At 38.8% G+C, this 20,195-nt stretch overlaps 1 protein-coding gene across 1 annotated transcript in view; it reads left to right on the forward strand.

Moving 5' to 3' along the window:
- The window catches only part of polr3e (polymerase (RNA) III (DNA directed) polypeptide E), a 30,651-nt gene extending 26,365 nt beyond the window's left edge, over positions 1-4,286 (forward strand). The window contains exons 20-21 of the mRNA XM_084078571.1: positions 291-416; positions 2,879-4,286. Of these exons, the coding sequence (XP_083934697.1) occupies positions 291-416; positions 2,879-2,935 (183 nt within the window). The 3' untranslated portion in view covers positions 2,936-4,286. The remainder of the gene's footprint in view (positions 1-290; positions 417-2,878) is intronic.
- Positions 4,287-20,195: the final 15,909 nt, after the last annotated feature.

Here is a 20,195-nt window from a genome sequence, read left to right on the forward strand (position 1 = left end):
CAGATTGAAGGGGTTAATTATGCACACAATGAAAGCTGTCACCTATAACAGTGATTCTCAACCTGTGGGCCGGGGCCCACCAGTGGGCCGTGAGGATATTGCAAGTGGGCCCCCAAATAACTGGCTAAACACTTAAGATTTTAATTATAATATAACATAAAATAATGTATTTTTTATGGTATTTTCTCTTTAAAACCTTGAAAAAAAACATTATATAGCATTATTAGGCACCAAAATGCAACATGAATATCTGTTCTGTCGTCTTCAAATTGTCTTGTTTCCTTCATCAGCACCGGCGGCTGCTCTACGAACTGTTCTCCAAAACCCACCGGGTCAGGAGGAACGTGGTCCAAAACAGACTGTCCCAGGAGTTTGGAGAAGATGTCACAAAGGCAGACATAGACCGATTGCTCAAGGTGAGACGAGACGAGCGCCGTCGCAGATGGACTATGCCTGAATTCAAATGTCCATGGGTCATGCTGGATTTCTATCTTACCAGGGAGTTGATTGATTCACATGGCGATGCATTCCTGCCTTTAAAGGTCTAATAAGGGACTAGATATACCTGGGACTGCCGGTGAATGCAAGTAACTAGTAGCCTGGTTCCAGACGAATCTGCCTTTGCAAAATTGCATCGCACTTTAGCCCTCGGCAGATTAGGTCTGGCCCCCCTCAATAGAGATTTCATTATCCCAGTATCCAAATGTGGGCGGGCTTATCACCTTATTTGGAGCAATGACGTACAATGCAGGAGACTCGTTTTCAGTTTTTCACAACAAAGATGGACGCCGCCATAGCATCGGTAGTAAACGCGTTAGAAAATATTTCTTGTCTAAAAGACGAACAAACAATTGCCCTTAAAGCTTTTGTTGGAAAGAAAGATGTGTTAAGAATAGCTTGCATATACTGGTTACCAGACTAAATACGAGTGGAGCTAGCTTTCGTTGTTTACTATTTCAGCACCAGTGCTTGTGTGTGACGTAGCAGGAAGCTCTGCTCTGATTGGTTTTAGGTCTAACCAATAGAGTCCGTTGGGATCTTTTTGTAACCGCCCCTTGGGAAAAAATCTATCGTTGATAGGGACCAGATTAATATCCACACAGTGTGTCGTGCCTTGCGAGGCTAAGTAACTAGCGTAGACGTCCGGCACCATTTAGTCCACTAGGCCCTGAGTTGGGACCCACTGATGTGTAGGTCATTTGTTTGAACAATTGTAAAGCAAGGCTTGAAGGTAATGCCACTTTTAGACAGCTAAAAGTAGATATTTGATATCTGTTGCTGTGGAATATCACGAGGAGCAAGGCACCCCAAGCAAGGATGACAGAACAGTCTGCATGTTCACCATTTATTCAGCACAAAGTATACATTACAACATCCTAGGTTTGATCTAGCACGCAGAAGAAGAAGCAGGCAGCATCAATCACCATGTAGTTCCTGCTCGGTGCTTTTATACTATCAGCCAGACATAGTGAAATCTATTCTTATCACAAGGTGTTTCAATATTAGCATCCTGCATCCATCATCAAAATTGATGCTGCAGACCAGGGTTGAGCTGTAGGGGGTACTAAGGGAGAACCCTTAGTTCTGACACTGTGGGAGCTGGGGGCGCGCGTGCACGCACCGTCAGCGGCGGTCTTTAACGCCTTAAAGTTTAAAAACAATAGCCTCTCAAGGTTCGCGCCGTCAGTGGCGAGCCGTTCTCTATAGCGTCTACCTGGCTGCTTTGCATAACATTAGGCTACTCGAGAAAAGACACGGACTTGAATTGAATGTGTTACATTCCTCTCACAATGACAGACAACATCTCTGCACTGCAAGGTGTGAAGGGGATCGCTTAGCAGAGGACCCAGTTCTCTGAGACAAGACAAAGACAAGTTGTCTGATTATTTTAAGTAGGCCTACTTATGTGTGGGTGAGTATGTAAAGGGCTTTTATATAAAATTAGAAGGAAAATAAAATAATTAATTTGAAACAAAAATATAACAACAAATTAACAATGCAACAATACAACAAAATAATAATACATATGATTACATTAATAATCACATGTTGAATACAGTATTTCAACTAGCACTGAGCTGAGTGGCTATGTGCGCGCGCGTGACGTCATAAAATACAGTACCCTTAGTTCAAAAATCCACAGCTCACCACTGCTGCAGACCTAATATGTGCATGTGTCTGTTCTCTCCTCTCTATTTGAATCACAGACCTTTAGACACAAGGGTCATTGGCTGGTCATTGTGACTTGTCCAGATATCATATGTGTCGTCATGTTTCCTCATTTCTTAATATAGCAGTTCAAGCGAGACAGTTATGACGCAATCTACTAGTCTGACAACTAAAACATGAGTGTATTTACTCAAATACATAGTGTCATACACAGTGTAAAATATGTATCTTGCATTGACCGCATAGTATATCATTAATTCCGTAACTGTCTTTGCTGTATTTATAGGCAACCAAACAATCATGTACGGGAGTGGTTCTCAAAAGTGGGGTCCCGGGACCCCCAGTGAAATGATTGATAGTTGGGAACCAAATGGACCCTTGCAGGTCTATAACTCTCTGAGTTATAGTGGTCCGTGGCCTAATGCTGGGGCAAACTTGGGGGTCCTTGAAAGTAAAAAGGTTTGAGAACCACTGACATACTGTACAGTATATGCAACTTAGTCTTCACAATAGGCGGCCAGTTTGTTTCACCATTCTAACCATGCCTTGCGGGCCTGTTTCTGCACCATTCTAACCATGCCATGCAGTCCTGTTTCTGCACCATTCTAACCATGCCTTGCGGGCCTGTTTCTGCACCATTCTAACCATGCCATGCAGTCCTGTTTCTGCACCATTCTAACCATGCCTTGCGGTCATGTTTTCCTCCCAGGAGTGCTGCACTGTTACTGGAGGAATGTGGTACCTGAAAGGAACGATGCAGTCCTGACACTGAGAGACCACGCTCCTCCCACCCCAACCTACCCCATCTCTGCGGTCGCACATCGTCGACCCGATCCAAAACACTTTTCCTTCCAGTCGAAGCGGGAGGGCTCTGCGTGGCAGGGACAATGCGGCCGGAGACGAGCCAATCACAGCCTCTCTCCCCCCCCCCCCAGCTCTCTCGGGGACGGACTTGGAGGACAAAGATGTCAGCCATCTGCTGTGCACAGAAGACACGTGTTCTGACGTGGAGCATGGTGGATGGGGACGAAAACCCCTGAGAAAACTGTTTTGTTTTTTTCTCAATTTATTTAATTTCAAGGACCCCCATAGCTGTGAGAGTGTACAAATGGAACTAAATGGACCCTTGGGGTACGGTCACACACCGAACTTTGATTCTGCCTATGTGGCGGATTCTGCCACTGCTTTTCAATGGGAATGGAGCTTCTTTTTTTTTTGCGGAAATCCGCAAATGGCAACAAACCGCTCCATTCCCATTGAAAAGCATTGGCAGAATCCGCCGCACAAGCAGACTCTAAGTTCGGTGTGACTACACCCTTACACGGGTCCATTTGGTTCCGTTTGTACACTCTCAGAGTTATTTGTACACACTCAGAGTTACCTGTAAGGGTCCATTTGGAACCCCCCCAAGGAACCCTGAGGGTCCCTGGACCCCACTTTGAGAACCACTTATGTAAATGGTTTGCGTTTGAATCTGTGACCTCAAATACCGTGTTTTCTTTTTTCTTTTTTTTTACAAAATTTCGTTAAACTGAAGCTAGTGTTCAGTATTCAAGGTTAAGAGTAATTCGATTTTTTGCCTAATTTGTGGCCTTTTGAACGAATAACGCATACATTTCATTTGAATGCATTCTGTCATCCATATGTCACATCGATCGAGGCCTTACGGATAAAGCACGTTACAAAAGAAGCCAACTTAATTTACTTTTTTGGGGGTGTAAAGCTTTCATTTAACCCATTAAGACCGGGAACGCGTCTGTGTCAATTTTAGATTTATTTGGCTATTGAAAGAATCAGAGCAGATCTACAAGCATATCTACAAGATCTGCAGATCTGCTGTTTTTGAAAAATCGTGAAAATGTGTGCGAATCTTTGAATATATATATATATTTTAAAGCAAACATTTTAACTCAAATCTTTGCTTCTGGGCGGTTCTACAAATGTCTTCTAAATCCTAACAGTTTTTTTGCCTTCGGTTCTCAAACGTGTTCATGTCAAGGACCCCCAAAATTATGTGTATTTGGCCGCGGACCCCCATCTCAAAATGTTTTGTTCCAGCGACCCCCAGAAGCAAAGATTTGAGTTTATTTGAATTATTTGCTCAAATTTTCACGATTTTTCAAATATGGCAGATCTTTGGCTATTCAAAAATAGCAGATATACAAGCTCATAGCGCGGCACGGTGCCGCGCTATGAGCTTGTATATCTGCTATTTTTGAATAGCCAAAGACATCTAAAATGACACAGATGCGTTCGAGGTCTAAAAGGGTTAAATAAGGTTACGATACTGTATGTCTACACACCACCCCTCGTCACCACGCAAAGAAATTGCCGGTTCATAAGGTTGAATGCATTTACACAATGGCCATATATTTGAGATATATAAAAGGCTTAACAAGCCTGTTAAGTTGTGTGTTGAAAAGAAAAGATATTTGGTTCCATGTAGGAAAGACAGATATTGTTAAATGTCTGATTACGCTGCTGCAGTATGAGCAAAAGTTTATCAGTGATGTGCCATGGAGGGCTGTATGTGCTCAGGTTTAAGGTTTTCTTTAGGGATGCAACAATTAAACAAATTAATCAATTTAACAGATTATATTTTCGCGCAACACTGCTGTAGCACAAATTATAAAATGGGGATTAAGTGGTTAATCAGATATATAAATTGAGTCTATTATTTATTTTCTTTTATCTATTGGATTTCTTTAAAAGAAAAAAATCAATTCATTGATGTATAACATTACAGGTATATATTTAAAAACAAATGTCATTATTTGATTATTTGTAATCGATGGAATAATCCATAGTTGCATCCCTAGTTTTCATTCCAACCCAATACTGCACCGGATTTGGAATTAAAACCTGAAAACAGAGAGAGCTTCGTGGCACATAACTGAACATGATTGAAACCCACTTGGTTATAATGTTATGATGCCAATTTTCTAAGCGCTTCTCTGACTGACAATTTATGGAAATGCAGTTGATGTATTTTAATAGCTGAGTGAACTAAAGTTGATGGCAATCATAAAAGTATCCCTCTATCTCGCTGCTGATTCCAAACATCCCTGTAACTGTTAACCAAATGTGGAGATGGATCACATTCAGTTGGATGTGTAATGTTTGATAATACCTGGGTGAAACATGACAATGTGAATTATATTGGGTAATCTTTGTAGGATTGCTTGCTGTGTCTGAATGTGATTGACAGATTCATTGACGGTCAATAAAAACCTATTTGAAATAAAATAAAACAAATGCGCCTATAATGTAATCCATACAATCTTTTATGCTGAAGAGAGACTATTGTCATCTTTTTACACATTCAAAACTGTCGGGGGGTGCAGAAGGACTCTAGCTCATCGTTTGGGTTCCAAGTTCATGTATCATGCAAAGTGAATATTGAGAAGGACAGCCTTGGAGAGTACTGGTGGTTGTCTAGTGTTTCAGTGTGGTCAGCAGCACTTAACATACTATACAGTGCGTGTACTAAATAGTATGACGATTTTAATATATATTTAATTGATACAGAGTACAATCGCAAAAAAACTATGAAGTCATAACATTTTGGTCCTATCGACCCAGGACCCTTGAACCATGCAGAGAATGTTTTTACACAGTGAGCTATTGAACTTGTTGCTCCTCAGAAGCCAAATGGATTTATCACAAAAAAGCCAAAGTCCTGTTTCCATTGTGCTCAAAAACGCTCCATAAAAAATCCAGACAAGCAACAGCACAGCAAACAACACATACCTGTATTTAAAAACAAAAATAAATTCAACTGCATAATTATCGTTATTGTTTGTTGTTAGTCAAAGCAGGAAGAAAACAGATGCTACTGCTCAGTATTAACAGAGAAACCATATGATTCAAAGGTGAATGCTTTGCCAACCCATGAAGCACACCCCATATACTGGTTACTGGTTTGATAAGCTACATGGATTTATTAAATGTGAGAAATATTATCCTGTGTTGTAGGCTAGTGGGATACAGGGGGTGAACTATATAAGATGACTGGGATTTGAACATGGGACCTCTGTGCAGAGCTTTTGGCCATTAGTCCACTATACTATTACTCACTCACTGTACGTGTCTCTAGGTACTAATGAAGCGTTCATTTGTATTTTAGCCTTGAAAATGTCAAAGTACTCCAACAATGAACTTACAAGAGCATTGGGATTTGAACATGGTATGTCTGTGCTGAGAGCCCTATGATTAGACCACTAGACCATCACTAGCCACAATTTGTAGATGTGCCTTAGTACGCTATATTATTGGTTCTCAAAGTGGGGTCCGGGGACCCCCACAATCTCAAGCATGCATGTCCACAGTAAGGTGGAATTTTAAAATTGTGAATGGAGTTTCTATGTGAAAGTTTTTTTTGTTTATTTTTTAGGTGCCTCCATCGACCTCCATTATAAATCTCTGAACTTTTAAAGGAGTACAATTCTAAAACTATTAAACATTTCAAAGATTCCTTTTAAGGCAAACATGTCCACAGTAAGATGAACATTTTAAAGTATGAATGGGGTTACTAGCAGTAAGTATGTAGGATTAGTAGCCTAAACTCGTTTCCCTTTAAATGTCAGTTTCCGCATTGACAATGCATTGGGCGCTTAAAGTTAAATATCTCCAAAACTACAAATGATTTCAAAGAAAAAATCTCAAGCATGCATGTCCACAGTAAGGTGGAATTTTAAATTTGTGAATGGAGTTTCTAGGTGAAAGTTTTTTTTTGTTTTTTTTAGGTGCCAAAATCCTCCATCGACCTCCATTATAAATCTCTGACCTTTTAAAGGAGTACAATTCTAAAACTATTAAACATTTCAAAAATTCCTTTTAAGGCAAACATGTCCACAGTAAGATGAACATTTTAAAGTATGAATGGGGTTACTAGCAGTAAGCATGTAGGATTAGTAGCCTGTACTCGTTTCCCTTTGCTACATCCACAATGCATGGGGCGCTTAAAGTTAAATATCCAACTACAAATGATTTCAAAGAAAAAATCTCAAGCATGCATGTCCACAGTAAGGTGGAACTTTTGAACTGTGAATGGAGTTTCTAGGTGAAAGTGTTTTTTTGATGTCCCAAATTCTTCCATCGACCTCCATTATAAATCTCTGAACTTTTAAAGGAGTACAATTCTAAAATTATTAAACATTTCAAAGATTCCTTTTCAGGCAAACATGTCCACAGTAAGATGAACATTTTAAAGTATGAATGGGGTTACTAGCAGTAAGTATGTAGGATTAGTAGCCTGTACTCGTTTCCCTTTGCCGCATCCACAATGCATGGGGCGCTTAAAGTTAAATATCTCCCAAACTACAAATGATTTCAAAGAAAAAGTCTCAAGCATGCATGTCGGTCAGCACAAATGACGTGAATGGAGTTTCTAGGTGAAAGTGTTTTTTGAGGTCCCAAAATCTTCCATCGACCTCCATTATAAATCTTTAATAGTTTAATAGTTTTAGAATTGTACTCCTTTAAAAGTTCAGAGATTTAGAATGGAGGTCGATGGACGAATTTGGGACCTCAAAAAACACGTTCACCTAGAAACTCCATTCACAGTTCAAAAATTCCACCTTACTGTGGACATGCATGCTTGAGATTTTTTCTTTTGAAATCATTTGTAGTTTTGGAGATATTTAACTTTAAGCGCCCCATTCATTGTCGATGCGGCAATGGACATTTAAAGGCAGGCTTACAACTACATACTTACGCCTAGTAACCTCATTCATACTTTAAAATGTTCATCTTACTCTGGACATGTTTGCTTGAAAAGGAATCTTTGAAATGTTTAATAGTTTTAGAATTGTACTCCTTTAAAAGTTCAGAGATTTAGAATGGAGGTCGATGGACGAATTTGGGACCTCAAAAAAACACTTTCACCTAGAAACTCCATTCACAGTTCAAAAATTCCACGTTACTGTGGACATGCATGCTTGAGATTTTTTCTTTTGAAATCATTTGTAGTTTTGGAGATATTTAACTTTAAGCGCCCCATTCATTGTCGATGCGGCAATGGACATTTAAAGGCAGGCTTACAACTACATACTTACGCCTAGTAACCTCATTCATACTTTAAAATGTTCGTCTTACTCTGGACATGTTTGCCTGAAAAGGAATCTTTGAAATGTTGCATAGTTTTAGAATTGTACTCCTTTAAAAGTTCAGAGATTTAGAATGGAGGCGGATGGAAGGTTAGGGTTAGGGTATAGGGACCTCAAAAAAACACGTTCACCTAGAAACTCCATTCACAGTTCAAAAAATCCACCGTACTGTGGACATGCATGCTTGAGATTTTTTCTTTTGAAATCATTTGTAGTTTTGGAGATATTTAACTTTAAGCGCCCCATTCATTGTCGATGCGGCAATGGACATTTAAAGGCAGGCTTACAACTACATACTTACGCCTAGTAACCTCATTCATACTTTAAAATGTTCGTCTTACTCTGGACATGTTTGCCTGAAAAGGAATCTTTGAAATGTTGCATAGTTTTAGAATTGTACTCCTTTAAAAGTTCAGAGATTTAGAATGGAGGCGGATGGAAGGTTAGGGTTAGGGTATAGGGACCTCAAAAAAACACGTTCACCTAGAAACTCCATTCACAGTTCAAAAATTCCACCTTACTGTGGACATGCATGCTTGAGATTTTTTCTTTTGAAATCATTTGTAGTTTTGGAGATATTTAACTTTAAGCGCCCCATTCATTGTCGATGCGGCAATGGACATTTAAAGGCAGGCTTACAACTACATACTTATGCCTAGTAACCTCATTCATACTTTAAAATGTTCGTCTTACTCTGGACATGTTTGCCTGAAAAGGAATCTTTGAAATGTTGCATAGTTTTAGAATTGTACTCCTTTAAAAGTTCAGAGATTTAGAATGGAGGCGGATGGAAGGTTAGGGTTAGGGTATAGGGACCTCAAAAAAACACGTTCACCTAGAAACTCCATTCACAGTTCAAAAATTCCACCTTACTGTGGACATGCATGCTTGAGATTTTTTCTTTTGAAATCATTTGTAGTTTTGGAGATATTTAACTTTAAGCACCCCATTCATTGTCGATGCGGCAATGGACATTTAAAGGCAGGCTTACAACTACATACTTACGCCTAGTAACCTCATTCATACTTTAAAATGTTCGTCTTACTCTGGACATGTTTGCCTGAAAAGGAATCTTTGAAATGTTTAATAGTTTTAGAATTGTACTCCTTTAAAAGTTCAGAGATTTAGAATGGAGGTCGATGGACGAATTTGGGACCTCAAAAAAACACTTTCACCTAGAAACTCCATTCACAGTTCAAAAATTCCACCTTACTGTGGACATGCATGCTTGAGATTTTTTCTTTTGAAATCATTTGTAGTTTTGGAGATATTTAACTTTAAGCGCCCCATTCATTGTCGATGCGGCAATGGACATTTAAAGGCAGGCTTACAACTACATACTTACGCCTAGTAACCTCATTCATACTTTAAAATGTTCGTCTTACTCTGGACATGTTTGCCTGAAAAGGAATCTTTGAAATGTTGCATAGTTTTAGAATTGTACTCCTTTAAAAGTTCAGAGATTTAGAATGGAGGCGGATGGAAGGTTAGGGTTAGGGTATAGGGACCTCAAAAAAACACGTTCACCTAGAAACTCCATTCACAGTTCAAAAATTCCACCTTACTGTGGACATGCATGCTTGAGATTTTTTCTTTTGAAATCATTTGTAGTTTTGGAGATATTTAACTTTAAGTGCCCCATTCATTGTCGATGCGGCAATGGACATTTAAAGGCAGGCTTACAACTACATACTTACGCCTAGTAACCTCATTCATACTTTAAAATGCTCATCTTACTCTGGACATGTTTGCTTGAAAAGGAATCTTTGAAATGTTTAATAGTTTTAGAATTGTACTCCTTTAAAAGTTCAGAGATTTAGAATGGAGGTCGATGGACGAATTTGGGACCTCAAAAAAACACTTTCACCTAGAAACTCCATTCACAGTTCAATAATTCCACGTTACTATGGACATGCATGCTTGAGATTTTTTCTTTTGAAATCATTTGTAGTTTTGGAGATATTTAACTTTAAGCGCCTCATTCATTGTCGATGCGGCAATGGACATTTAAAGGCAGGCTTACAACTACATACTTACGCCTAGTAACCTCATTCATACTTTAAAATGTTCATCTTACTCTGGACATGTTTGCCTGAAAAGGAATCTTTGAAATGTTGCATAGTTTTAGAATTGTACTCCTTTAAAAGTTCAGAGATTTAGAATGGAGGCGGATGGAAGGTTTTGGGACCTCAAAAAAACACTTTCACCTAGAAACTCCATTCACAGTTCAAAAATTCCCCCTTACTGTGGACATGCATCCTTGAGATGTTTTACTTTGAAATGATTTGTAGTTTTTGAAATATTTAACTTTAAGCGCCTAATGCATTGTCAATGGCAATGGATATTTAAAGGGAAAAGGGTACAAAGTTTTAAAGGCTAAGTAACAAGTCAGAACCTCTGTGGTGCAGTGGTTTAGATACAGGACTTGGAAACAGAAGGTTACCGGTTCAAATCCAACCAGGACAGGTTTCCAACCAAAACCTGACTCTTGCACCTTTATCTGATCTTTCACTGAAGAGCGTGTAAGAGACCATAGAAAGTATGTACCATGGTGGAGCAGTGGTTAAGATTCAGGCCTTGCATACTGAAGGTCCTGAGTTCAAATCCCGCAAGGACATCTTTCTAACTTTTACCTGGGGCTTTTACCTTTATATAATCTTTGAGAAACTTCACTTTGCAGACTAACTTCTAGAAAAACAAGTTAAAACCACCAGGAAACCTGTAACTCTCAGCCAACAGCTTAGCTCAACTGGTAGTGCGTCTGTCCAATAACATGACTTGACCTGACTTGTGTGGGTTCGATTCCCACTCGAGTCAAGTGTCCCCGGTATCTTGGGGCAACGGATACATTGACTGATATCCTTAGTGATGCGCTTCACTTTGCATAGCTCAACTGGTAGAGCGTCTGTCCAATAACATGACTTGACTTGACCGTAGAATAACTTGTATTATTATGCTGTTGGCTGAGAGTTACAGGTTTCCTGGTGATTCTAACTTGTTTTTCTAGAAGTTAGTCTGCAAAGGGAAGCATCACTAAGGATATCAGCAACGGATAAATTGACTGATATCCATAGAATAACTTGTACAACTATGCTGTTGGCTGAGAGTTACAGGTTTCCTGGTGGTTCTAACTTGTTTTTCTAGAAGTTAGTCTGCAAAGGGAAGCATCACGAAGGATATCAGTCAATTTATCCGTTGCCCCAAGATACCGGGGACACTTGACTCAAGTGGGAATTGAACCCACACAAGTCAGGTCAAGTCATGTTATTGGACAGACGCTCTACCAGTTGAGCTAAGGTGTTGGCTGAGAGTTGCAGGTTTCCTGGTGGTTTTAACTTGTTTTTCTAGAAGTTAGTCTGCAAAGGGAAGCATCACAGTAAAGACACCAGTGGGATTTGAACTCATGGCCTCTGGATCATGAATACCGCGTCTCAACCCATTGAGCTAACTGTTGGCCAAGAAATACAGCCTTCCTGGTGCTTTGACTTGAACAACAAACAAGACAAATACATTTATTTTTTCACCATTGTGTCACTACCGAAACGAAAGTTTGTCACTACCGAAACGAAAGTTAAATCCGAAAAAATCACTAAGTGTGGAGGCCAAAATCGTCCCCCCAAAAACCTGTTAGGAGTACGTTTCAGGCAATTTAGAGTTGATTGGTAATTTTCGTTTCGCTAAAATTTATTTTACCGAAACGAAAGTTAAATCCAAAAAAATCACTAAGTGTGGAGGCCAAAATCGTCCCCCCAAAAACCTGTTAGGAGTAGGTTTCAGGCAATTTAGAGTTGATTGGTAGTACTTTGTAGTGACTTTTTTTGGTCCCTAACATTGAATAACTTAAAACAAATGTGTTACTTTTCACATTCAACCTAACCTAACCCTAACCCTAAAGGCAGGCTTACAACTACATACTTACGCCTAGTAACCTCATTCATACTTTAAGATGTTCATCTTACTCTGGACATGTTTGCCTGAAAAGGAATCTTTGAAATGTTGCATAGTTTTAGAATTTTACTCCTTTAAAAGTTCAGAGATTTAGAATGGAGGCGGATGGAAGGTTAGGGTTAGGGTATAGGGACCTCAAAAAAACACGTTCACCTAGAAACTCCATTCACAGTTCAAAAATTCCACCTTACTGTGGACATGCATGCTTGAGATTTTTTCTTTTGAAATCATTTGTAGTTTTGGAGATATTTAACTTTAAGCGCCCCATTCATTGTCGATGCGGCAATGGACATTTAAAGGCAGGCTTACAACTACATACTTACGCCTAGTAACCTCATTCATACTTTAAAATGTTCGTCTTACTCTGGACATGTTTGCCTGAAAAGGAATCTTTGAAATGTTGCATAGTTTTAGAATTGTACTCCTTTAAAAGTTCAGAGATTTAGAATGGAGGCGGATGGAAGGTTAGGGTTAGGGTATAGGGACCTCAAAAAAACACGTTCACCTAGAAACTCCATTCACAGTTCAAAAATTCCACCTTACTGTGGACATGCATGCTTGAGATTTTTTCTTTTGAAATCATTTGTAGTTTTGGAGATATTTAACTTTAAGCGCCCCATTCATTGTCGATGCGGCAATGGACATTTAAAGGCAGGCTTACAACTACATACTTACGCCTAGTAACCTCATTCATACTTTAAAATGTTCGTCTTACTCTGGACATGTTTGCCTGAAAAGGAATCTTTGAAATGTTTAATAGTTTTAGAATTGTACTCCTTTAAAAGTTCAGAGATTTAGAATGGAGGTCGATGGACGAATTTGGGACCTCAAAAAAACACTTTCACTTAGAAACTCCATTCACAGTTCAAAAATTCCACGTTACTGTGGACATGCATGCTTGAGATTTTTTCTTTTGAAATCATTTGTAGTTTTGGAGATATTTAACTTTAAGCACCCCATTCATTGTCGATGCGGCAATGGACATTTAAAGGCAGGCTTACAACTACATACTTACGCCTAGTAACCTCATTCATACTTTAAAATGTTCATCTTACTCTGGACATGTTTGCCTGAAAAGGAATCTTTGAAATGTTGCATAGTTTTAGAATTGTACTCCTTTAAAAGTTCAGAGATTTAGAATGGAGGCGGATGGAAGGTTTTGGGACCTCAAAAAAACACTTTCACCTAGAAACTCCATTCACAGTTCAAAAATTCCCCCTTACTGTGGACATGCATCCTTGAGATGTTTTACTTTGAAATGATTTGTAGTTTTTGAAATATTTAACTTTAAGCGCCTAATGCATTGTCAATGGCAATGGATATTTAAAGGGAAAAGGGTACAAAGTTTTAAAGGCTAAGTAACAAGTCAGAACCTCTGTGGTGCAGTGGTTTAGATACAGGACTTGGAAACAGAAGGTTACCGGTTCAAATCCAACCAGGACAGGTTTCCAACCAAAACCTGACTCTTGCACCTTTATCTGATCTTTCACTGAAGAGCGTGTAAGAGACCATAGAAAGTATGTACCATGGTGGAGCAGTGGTTAAGATTCAGGCCTTGCATACTGAAGGTCCTGAGTTCAAATCCCGCAAGGACATCTTTCTAACTTTTACCTGGGGCTTTTACCTTTATATAATCTTTGAGAAACTTCACTTTGCAGACTAACTTCTAGAAAAACAAGTTAAAACCACCAGGAAACCTGTAACTCTCAGCCAACAGCTTAGCTCAACTGGTAGTGCGTCTGTCCAATAACATGACTTGACCTGACTTGTGTGGGTTCGATTCCCACTCGAGTCAAGTGTCCCCGGTATCTTGGGGCAACGGATACATTGACTGATATCCTTAGTGATGCGCTTCACTTTGCATAGCTCAACTGGTAGAGCGTCTGTCCAATAACATGACTTGACTTGACCGTAGAATAACTTGTATTATTATGCTGTTGGCTGAGAGTTACAGGTTTCCTGGTGATTCTAACTTGTTTTTCTAGAAGTTAGTCTGCAAAGGGAAGCATCACTAAGGATATCAGCAACGGATAAATTGACTGATATCCATAGAATAACTTGTACAACTATGCTGTTGGCTGAGAGTTACAGGTTTCCTGGTGGTTCTAACTTGTTTTTCTAGAAGTTAGTCTGCAAAGGGAAGCATCACGAAGGATATCAGTCAATTTATCCGTTGCCCCAAGATACCGGGGACACTTGACTCAAGTGGGAATTGAACCCACACAAGTCAGGTCAAGTCATGTTATTGGACAGACGCTCTACCAGTTGAGCTAAGGTGTTGGCTGGGAGTTACAGGTTTCCTGGTGGTTTTAACTTGTTTTTCTAGAAGTTAGTCTGCAAAGGGAAGCATCACAGTAAAGACACCAGTGGGATTTGAACTCATGGCCTCTGGATCATGAATACCGCGTCTCAACCCATTGAGCTAACTGTTGGCCAAGAAATACAGCCTTCCTGGTGATTTGACTTGAACAACAAACAAGACAAATACATTTATTTTTTCACCATTGTGTCACTACCGAAACGAAAGTTTGTCACTACCGAAACGAAAGTTAAATCCGAAAAAATCACTAAGTGTGGAGGCCAAAATCGTCCCCCCAAAAACCTGTTAGGAGTACGTTTCAGGCAATTTAGAGTTGATTGGTAATTTTCGTTTCGCTAAAATTTATTTTACCGAAACGAAAGTTAAATCCAAAAAAATCACTAAGTGTGGAGGCCAAAATCGTCCCCCCAAAAACCTGTTAGGAGTAGGTTTCAGGCAATTTAGAGTTGATTGGTAGTACTTTGTAGTGACTTTTTTTGGTCCCTAACATTGAATAACTTAAAACAAATGTGTTACTTTTCACATTCAACCTAACCTAACCCTAACCCTAAAGGCAGGCTTACAACTACATACTTACGCCTAGTAACCTCATTCATACTTTAAGATGTTCATCTTACTCTGGACATGTTTGCCTGAAAAGGAATCTTTGAAATGTTGCATAGTTTTAGAATTTTACTCCTTTAAAAGTTCAGAGATTTAGAATGGAGGCGGATGGAAGGTTAGGGTTAGGGTATAGGGACCTCAAAAAAACACGTTCACCTAGAAACTCCATTCACAGTTCAAAAATTCCACCTTACTGTGGACATGCATGCTTGAGATTTTTTCTTTTGAAATCATTTGTAGTTTTGGAGATATTTAACTTTAAGCGCCCCATTCATTGTCGATGCGGCAATGGACATTTAAAGGCAGGCTTACAACTACATACTTACGCCTAGTAACCTCATTCATACTTTAAAATGTTCGTCTTACTCTGGACATGTTTGCCTGAAAAGGAATCTTTGAAATGTTGCATAGTTTTAGAATTGTACTCCTTTAAAAGTTCAGAGATTTAGAATGGAGGCGGATGGAAGGTTAGGGTTAGGGTATAGGGACCTCAAAAAAACACGTTCACCTAGAAACTCCATTCAGAGTTCAAAAATTCCACCTTACTGTGGACATGCATGCTTGAGATTTTTTCTTTTGAAATCATTTGTAGTTTTGGAGATATTTAACTTTAAGCGCCCCATTCATTGTCGATGCGGCAATGGACATTTAAAGGCAGGCTTACAACTACATACTTACGCCTAGTAACCTCATTCATACTTTAAAATGTTCGTCTTACTCTGGACATGTTTGCCTGAAAAGGAATCTTTGAAATGTTTAATAGTTTTAGAATTGTACTCCTTTAAAAGTTCAGAGATTTAGAATGGAGGTCGATGGACGAATTTGGGACCTCAAAAAAACACTTTCACTTAGAAACTCCATTCACAGTTCAAAAATTCCACGTTACTGTGGACATGCATGCTTGAGATTTTTTCTTTTGAAATCATTTGTAGTTTTGGAGATATTTAACTTTAAGCACCCCATTCATTGTCGATGCGGCAATGGACATTTAAAGGCAGGCTTACAACTACATACTTACGCCTAGTAACCTCATTCATACTTTAAAATGTTCGTCTTACTCTGGACATGTTTGCCTGAAAAGGAATCTTTGAAATGTTGCATAGTTTTAGAATTGTACTCCTTTAAAAGTTCAGAGATTTAGAATGGAGGCGGATGGAAGGTTAGGGTTAGGGTATAGGGACCTCAAAAAAACACGTTCACCTAGAAACTCCATTCACAGTTCAAAAATTCCACCTTACTGTGGACATGCATGCTTGAGATTTTTTCTTTTGAAATCATTTGTAGTTTTGGAGATATTTAACTTTAAGCGCCCCATTCATTGTCGATGCGGCAATGGACATTTAAAGGCAGGCTTACAACTACATACTTACGCCTAGTAACCTCATTCATACTTTAAAATGTTCGTCTTACTCTGGACATGTTTGCCTGAAAAGGAATCCCTTAAATGTTGCATAGTTTTAGAATTGTACTCCTTTAAAAGTTCAGAGATTTAGAATGGAGGCGGATGGAAGGTTAGGGTTAGGGTATAGGGACCTCAAAAAAACACGTTCACCTAGAAACTCCATTCACAGTTCAAAAATTCCACCTTACTGTGGACATGCATGCTTGAGATTTTTTCTTTTGAAATCATTTGTAGTTTTGGAGATATTTAACTTTAAGCGCCCCATTCATTGTCGATGCGGCAATGGACATTTAAAGGCAGGCTTACAACTACATACTTACGCCTAGTAACCTCATTCATACTTTAAAATGTTCGTCTTACTCTGGACATGTTTGCCTGAAAAGGAATCTTTGAAATGTTTAATAGTTTTAGAATTGTACTCCTTTAAAAGTTCAGAGATTTAGAATGGAGGTCGATGGACGAATTTGGGACCTCAAAAAAACACTTTCACTTAGAAACTCCATTCACAGTTCAAAAATTCCACGTTACTGTGGACATGCATGCTTGAGATTTTTTCTTTTGAAATCATTTGTAGTTTTGGAGATATTTAACTTTAAGCACCCCATTCATTGTCGATGCGGCAATGGACATTTAAAGGCAGGCTTACAACTACATACTTACGCCTAGTAACCTCATTCATACTTTAAAATGTTCGTCTTACTCTGGACATGTTTGCCTGAAAAGGAATCTTTGAAATGTTGCATAGTTTTAGAATTGTACTCCTTTAAAAGTTCAGAGATTTAGAATGGAGGCGGATGGAAGGTTAGGGTTAGGGTATAGGGACCTCAAAAAAACACGTTCACCTAGAAACTCCATTCACAGTTCAAAAATTCCACCTTACTGTGGACATGCATGCTTGAGATTTTTTCTTTTGAAATCATTTGTAGTTTTGGAGATATTTAACTTTAAGCGCCCCATTCATTGTCGATGCGGCAATGGACATTTAAAGGCAGGCTTACAACTACATACTTACGCCTAGTAACCTCATTCATACTTTAAAATGTTCGTCTTACTCTGGACATGTTTGCCTGAAAAGGAATCTTTGAAATGTTGCATAGTTTTAGAATTGTACTCCTTTAAAAGTTCAGAGATTTAGAATGGAGGCGGATGGAAGGTTAGGGTTAGGGTATAGGGACCTCAAAAAAACACGTTCACCTAGAAACTCCATTCACAGTTCAAAAGTTCCACCTTACTGTGGACATGCATGCTTGAGATTTTTTCTTTTGAAATCATTTGTAGTTTTGGAGATATTTAACTTTAAGCGCCCCATTCATTGTCGATGCGGCAATGGACATTTAAAGGCAGGCTTACAACTACATACTTACGCCTAGTAACCTCATTCATACTTTAAAATGTTCGTCTTACTCTGGACATGTTTGCCTGAAAAGGAATCTTTGAAATGTTTAATAGTTTTAGAATTGTACTCCTTTAAAAGTTCAGAGATTTAGAATGGAGGTCGATGGACGAATTTGGGACCTCAAAAAAACACTTTCACTTAGAAACTCCATTCACAGTTCAAAAATTCCACGTTACTGTGGACATGCATGCTTGAGATTTTTTCTTTTGAAATCATTTGTAGTTTTGGAGATATTTAACTTTAAGCACCCCATTCATTGTCGATGCGGCAATGGACATTTAAAGGCAGGCTTACAACTACATACTTACGCCTAGTAACCTCATTCATACTTTAAAATGTTCGTCTTACTCTGGACATGTTTGCCTGAAAAGGAATCTTTGAAATGTTGCATAGTTTTAGAATTGTACTCCTTTAAAAGTTCAGAGATTTAGAATGGAGGCGGATGGAAGGTTAGGGTTAGGGTATAGGGACCTCAAAAAAACACGTTCACCTAGAAACTCCATTCACAGTTCAAAAATTCCACCTTACTGTGGACATGCATGCTTGAGATTTTTTCTTTTGAAATCATTTGTAGTTTTGGAGATATTTAACTTTAAGCGCCCCATTCATTGTCGATGCGGCAATGGACATTTAAAGGCAGGCTTACAACTACATACTTACGCCTAGTAACCTCATTCATACTTTAAAATGTTCGTCTTACTCTGGACATGTTTGCCTGAAAAGGAATCTTTGAAATGTTGCATAGTTTTAGAATTGTACTCCTTTAAAAGTTCAGAGATTTAGAATGGAGGCGGATGGAAGGTTAGGGTTAGGGTATAGGGACCTCAAAAAAACACGTTCACCTAGAAACTCCATTCACAGTTCAAAAATTCCACCTTACTGTGGACATGCATGCTTGAGATTTTTTCTTTTGAAATCATTTGTAGTTTTGGAGATATTTAACTTTAAGCGCCCCATTCATTGTCAATGCGGCAATGGACATTTAAAGGCAGGCTTACAACTACATACTTATGCATAGTAACCTCATTCATACTTTAAAATGTTCGTCTTACTCTGGACATGTTTGCCTGAAAAGGAATCTTTGAAATGTTGCATAGTTTTAGAATTGTACTCCTTTAAAAGTTCAGAGATTTAGAATGGAGGCGGATGGAAGGTTAGGGTTAGGGTATAGGGACCTCAAAAAAACACTTTCACCTAGAAACTCCATTCACAGTTCAAAAATTCCACCGTACTGTGGACATGCATGCTTGAGATTTTTTCTTTTGAAATCATTTGTAGTTTTGGAGATATTTAACTTTAAGCGCCCCATTCATTGTCGATGCGGCAATGGACATTTAAAGGCAGGCTTACAACTACATACTTATGCCTAGTAACCTCATTCATACTTTAAAATGTTCGTCTTACTCTGGACATGTTTGCCTGAAAAGGAATCTTTGAAATGTTGCATAGTTTTAGAATTGTACTCCTTTAAAAGTTCAGAGATTTAGAATGGAGGCGGATGGAAGGTTAGGGTTAGGGTATAGGGACCTCAAAAAAACACGTTCACCTAGAAACTCCATTCACAGTTCAAAAATTCCACCTTACTGTGGACATGCATGCTTGAGATTTTTTCTTTTGAAATCATTTGTAGTTTTGGAGATATTTAACTTTAAGCGCCCCATTCATTGTCGATGCGGCAATGGACATTTAAAGGCAGGCTTACAACTACATACTTACGCCTAGTAACCTCATTCATACTTTAAAATGTTCGTCTTACTCTGGACATGTTTGCCTGAAAAGGAATCTTTGAAATGTTGCATAGTTTTAGAATTGTACTCCTTTAAAAGTTCAGAGATTTAGAATGGAGGTGGATGGAAGGTTAGGGTTAGGGTATAGGGACCTAAAAAAAACACGTTCACCTAGAAACTCCATTCACAGTTCAAAAATTCCACCTTACTGTGGACATGCATGCTTGAGATTTTTTCTTTTGAAATCATTTGTAGTTTTGGAGATATTTAACTTTAAGCGCCCCATTCATTGTCGATGCGGCAATGGACATTTGAAGGCAGGCTTACAACTACATACGTACGCCTAGTAACCTCATTCATACTTTAAAATGTTCGTCTTACTCTGGACATGTTTGCCTGAAAAGGAATCTTTGAAATGTTGCATAGTTTTAGAATTGTACTCCTTTAAAAGTTCAGAGATTTAGAAGGGAGGCGGAAGGAAGGTTAGGGTTAGGGTATAGGGACCTCAAAAAAACACGTTCAC

This window comes from Gymnoscopelus microlampas, assembly GCF_963454915.1.
Source record: "Gymnoscopelus microlampas genome assembly, chromosome: 14".
NCBI lineage: Eukaryota > Metazoa > Chordata > Actinopteri > Myctophiformes > Myctophidae > Gymnoscopelus > Gymnoscopelus microlampas.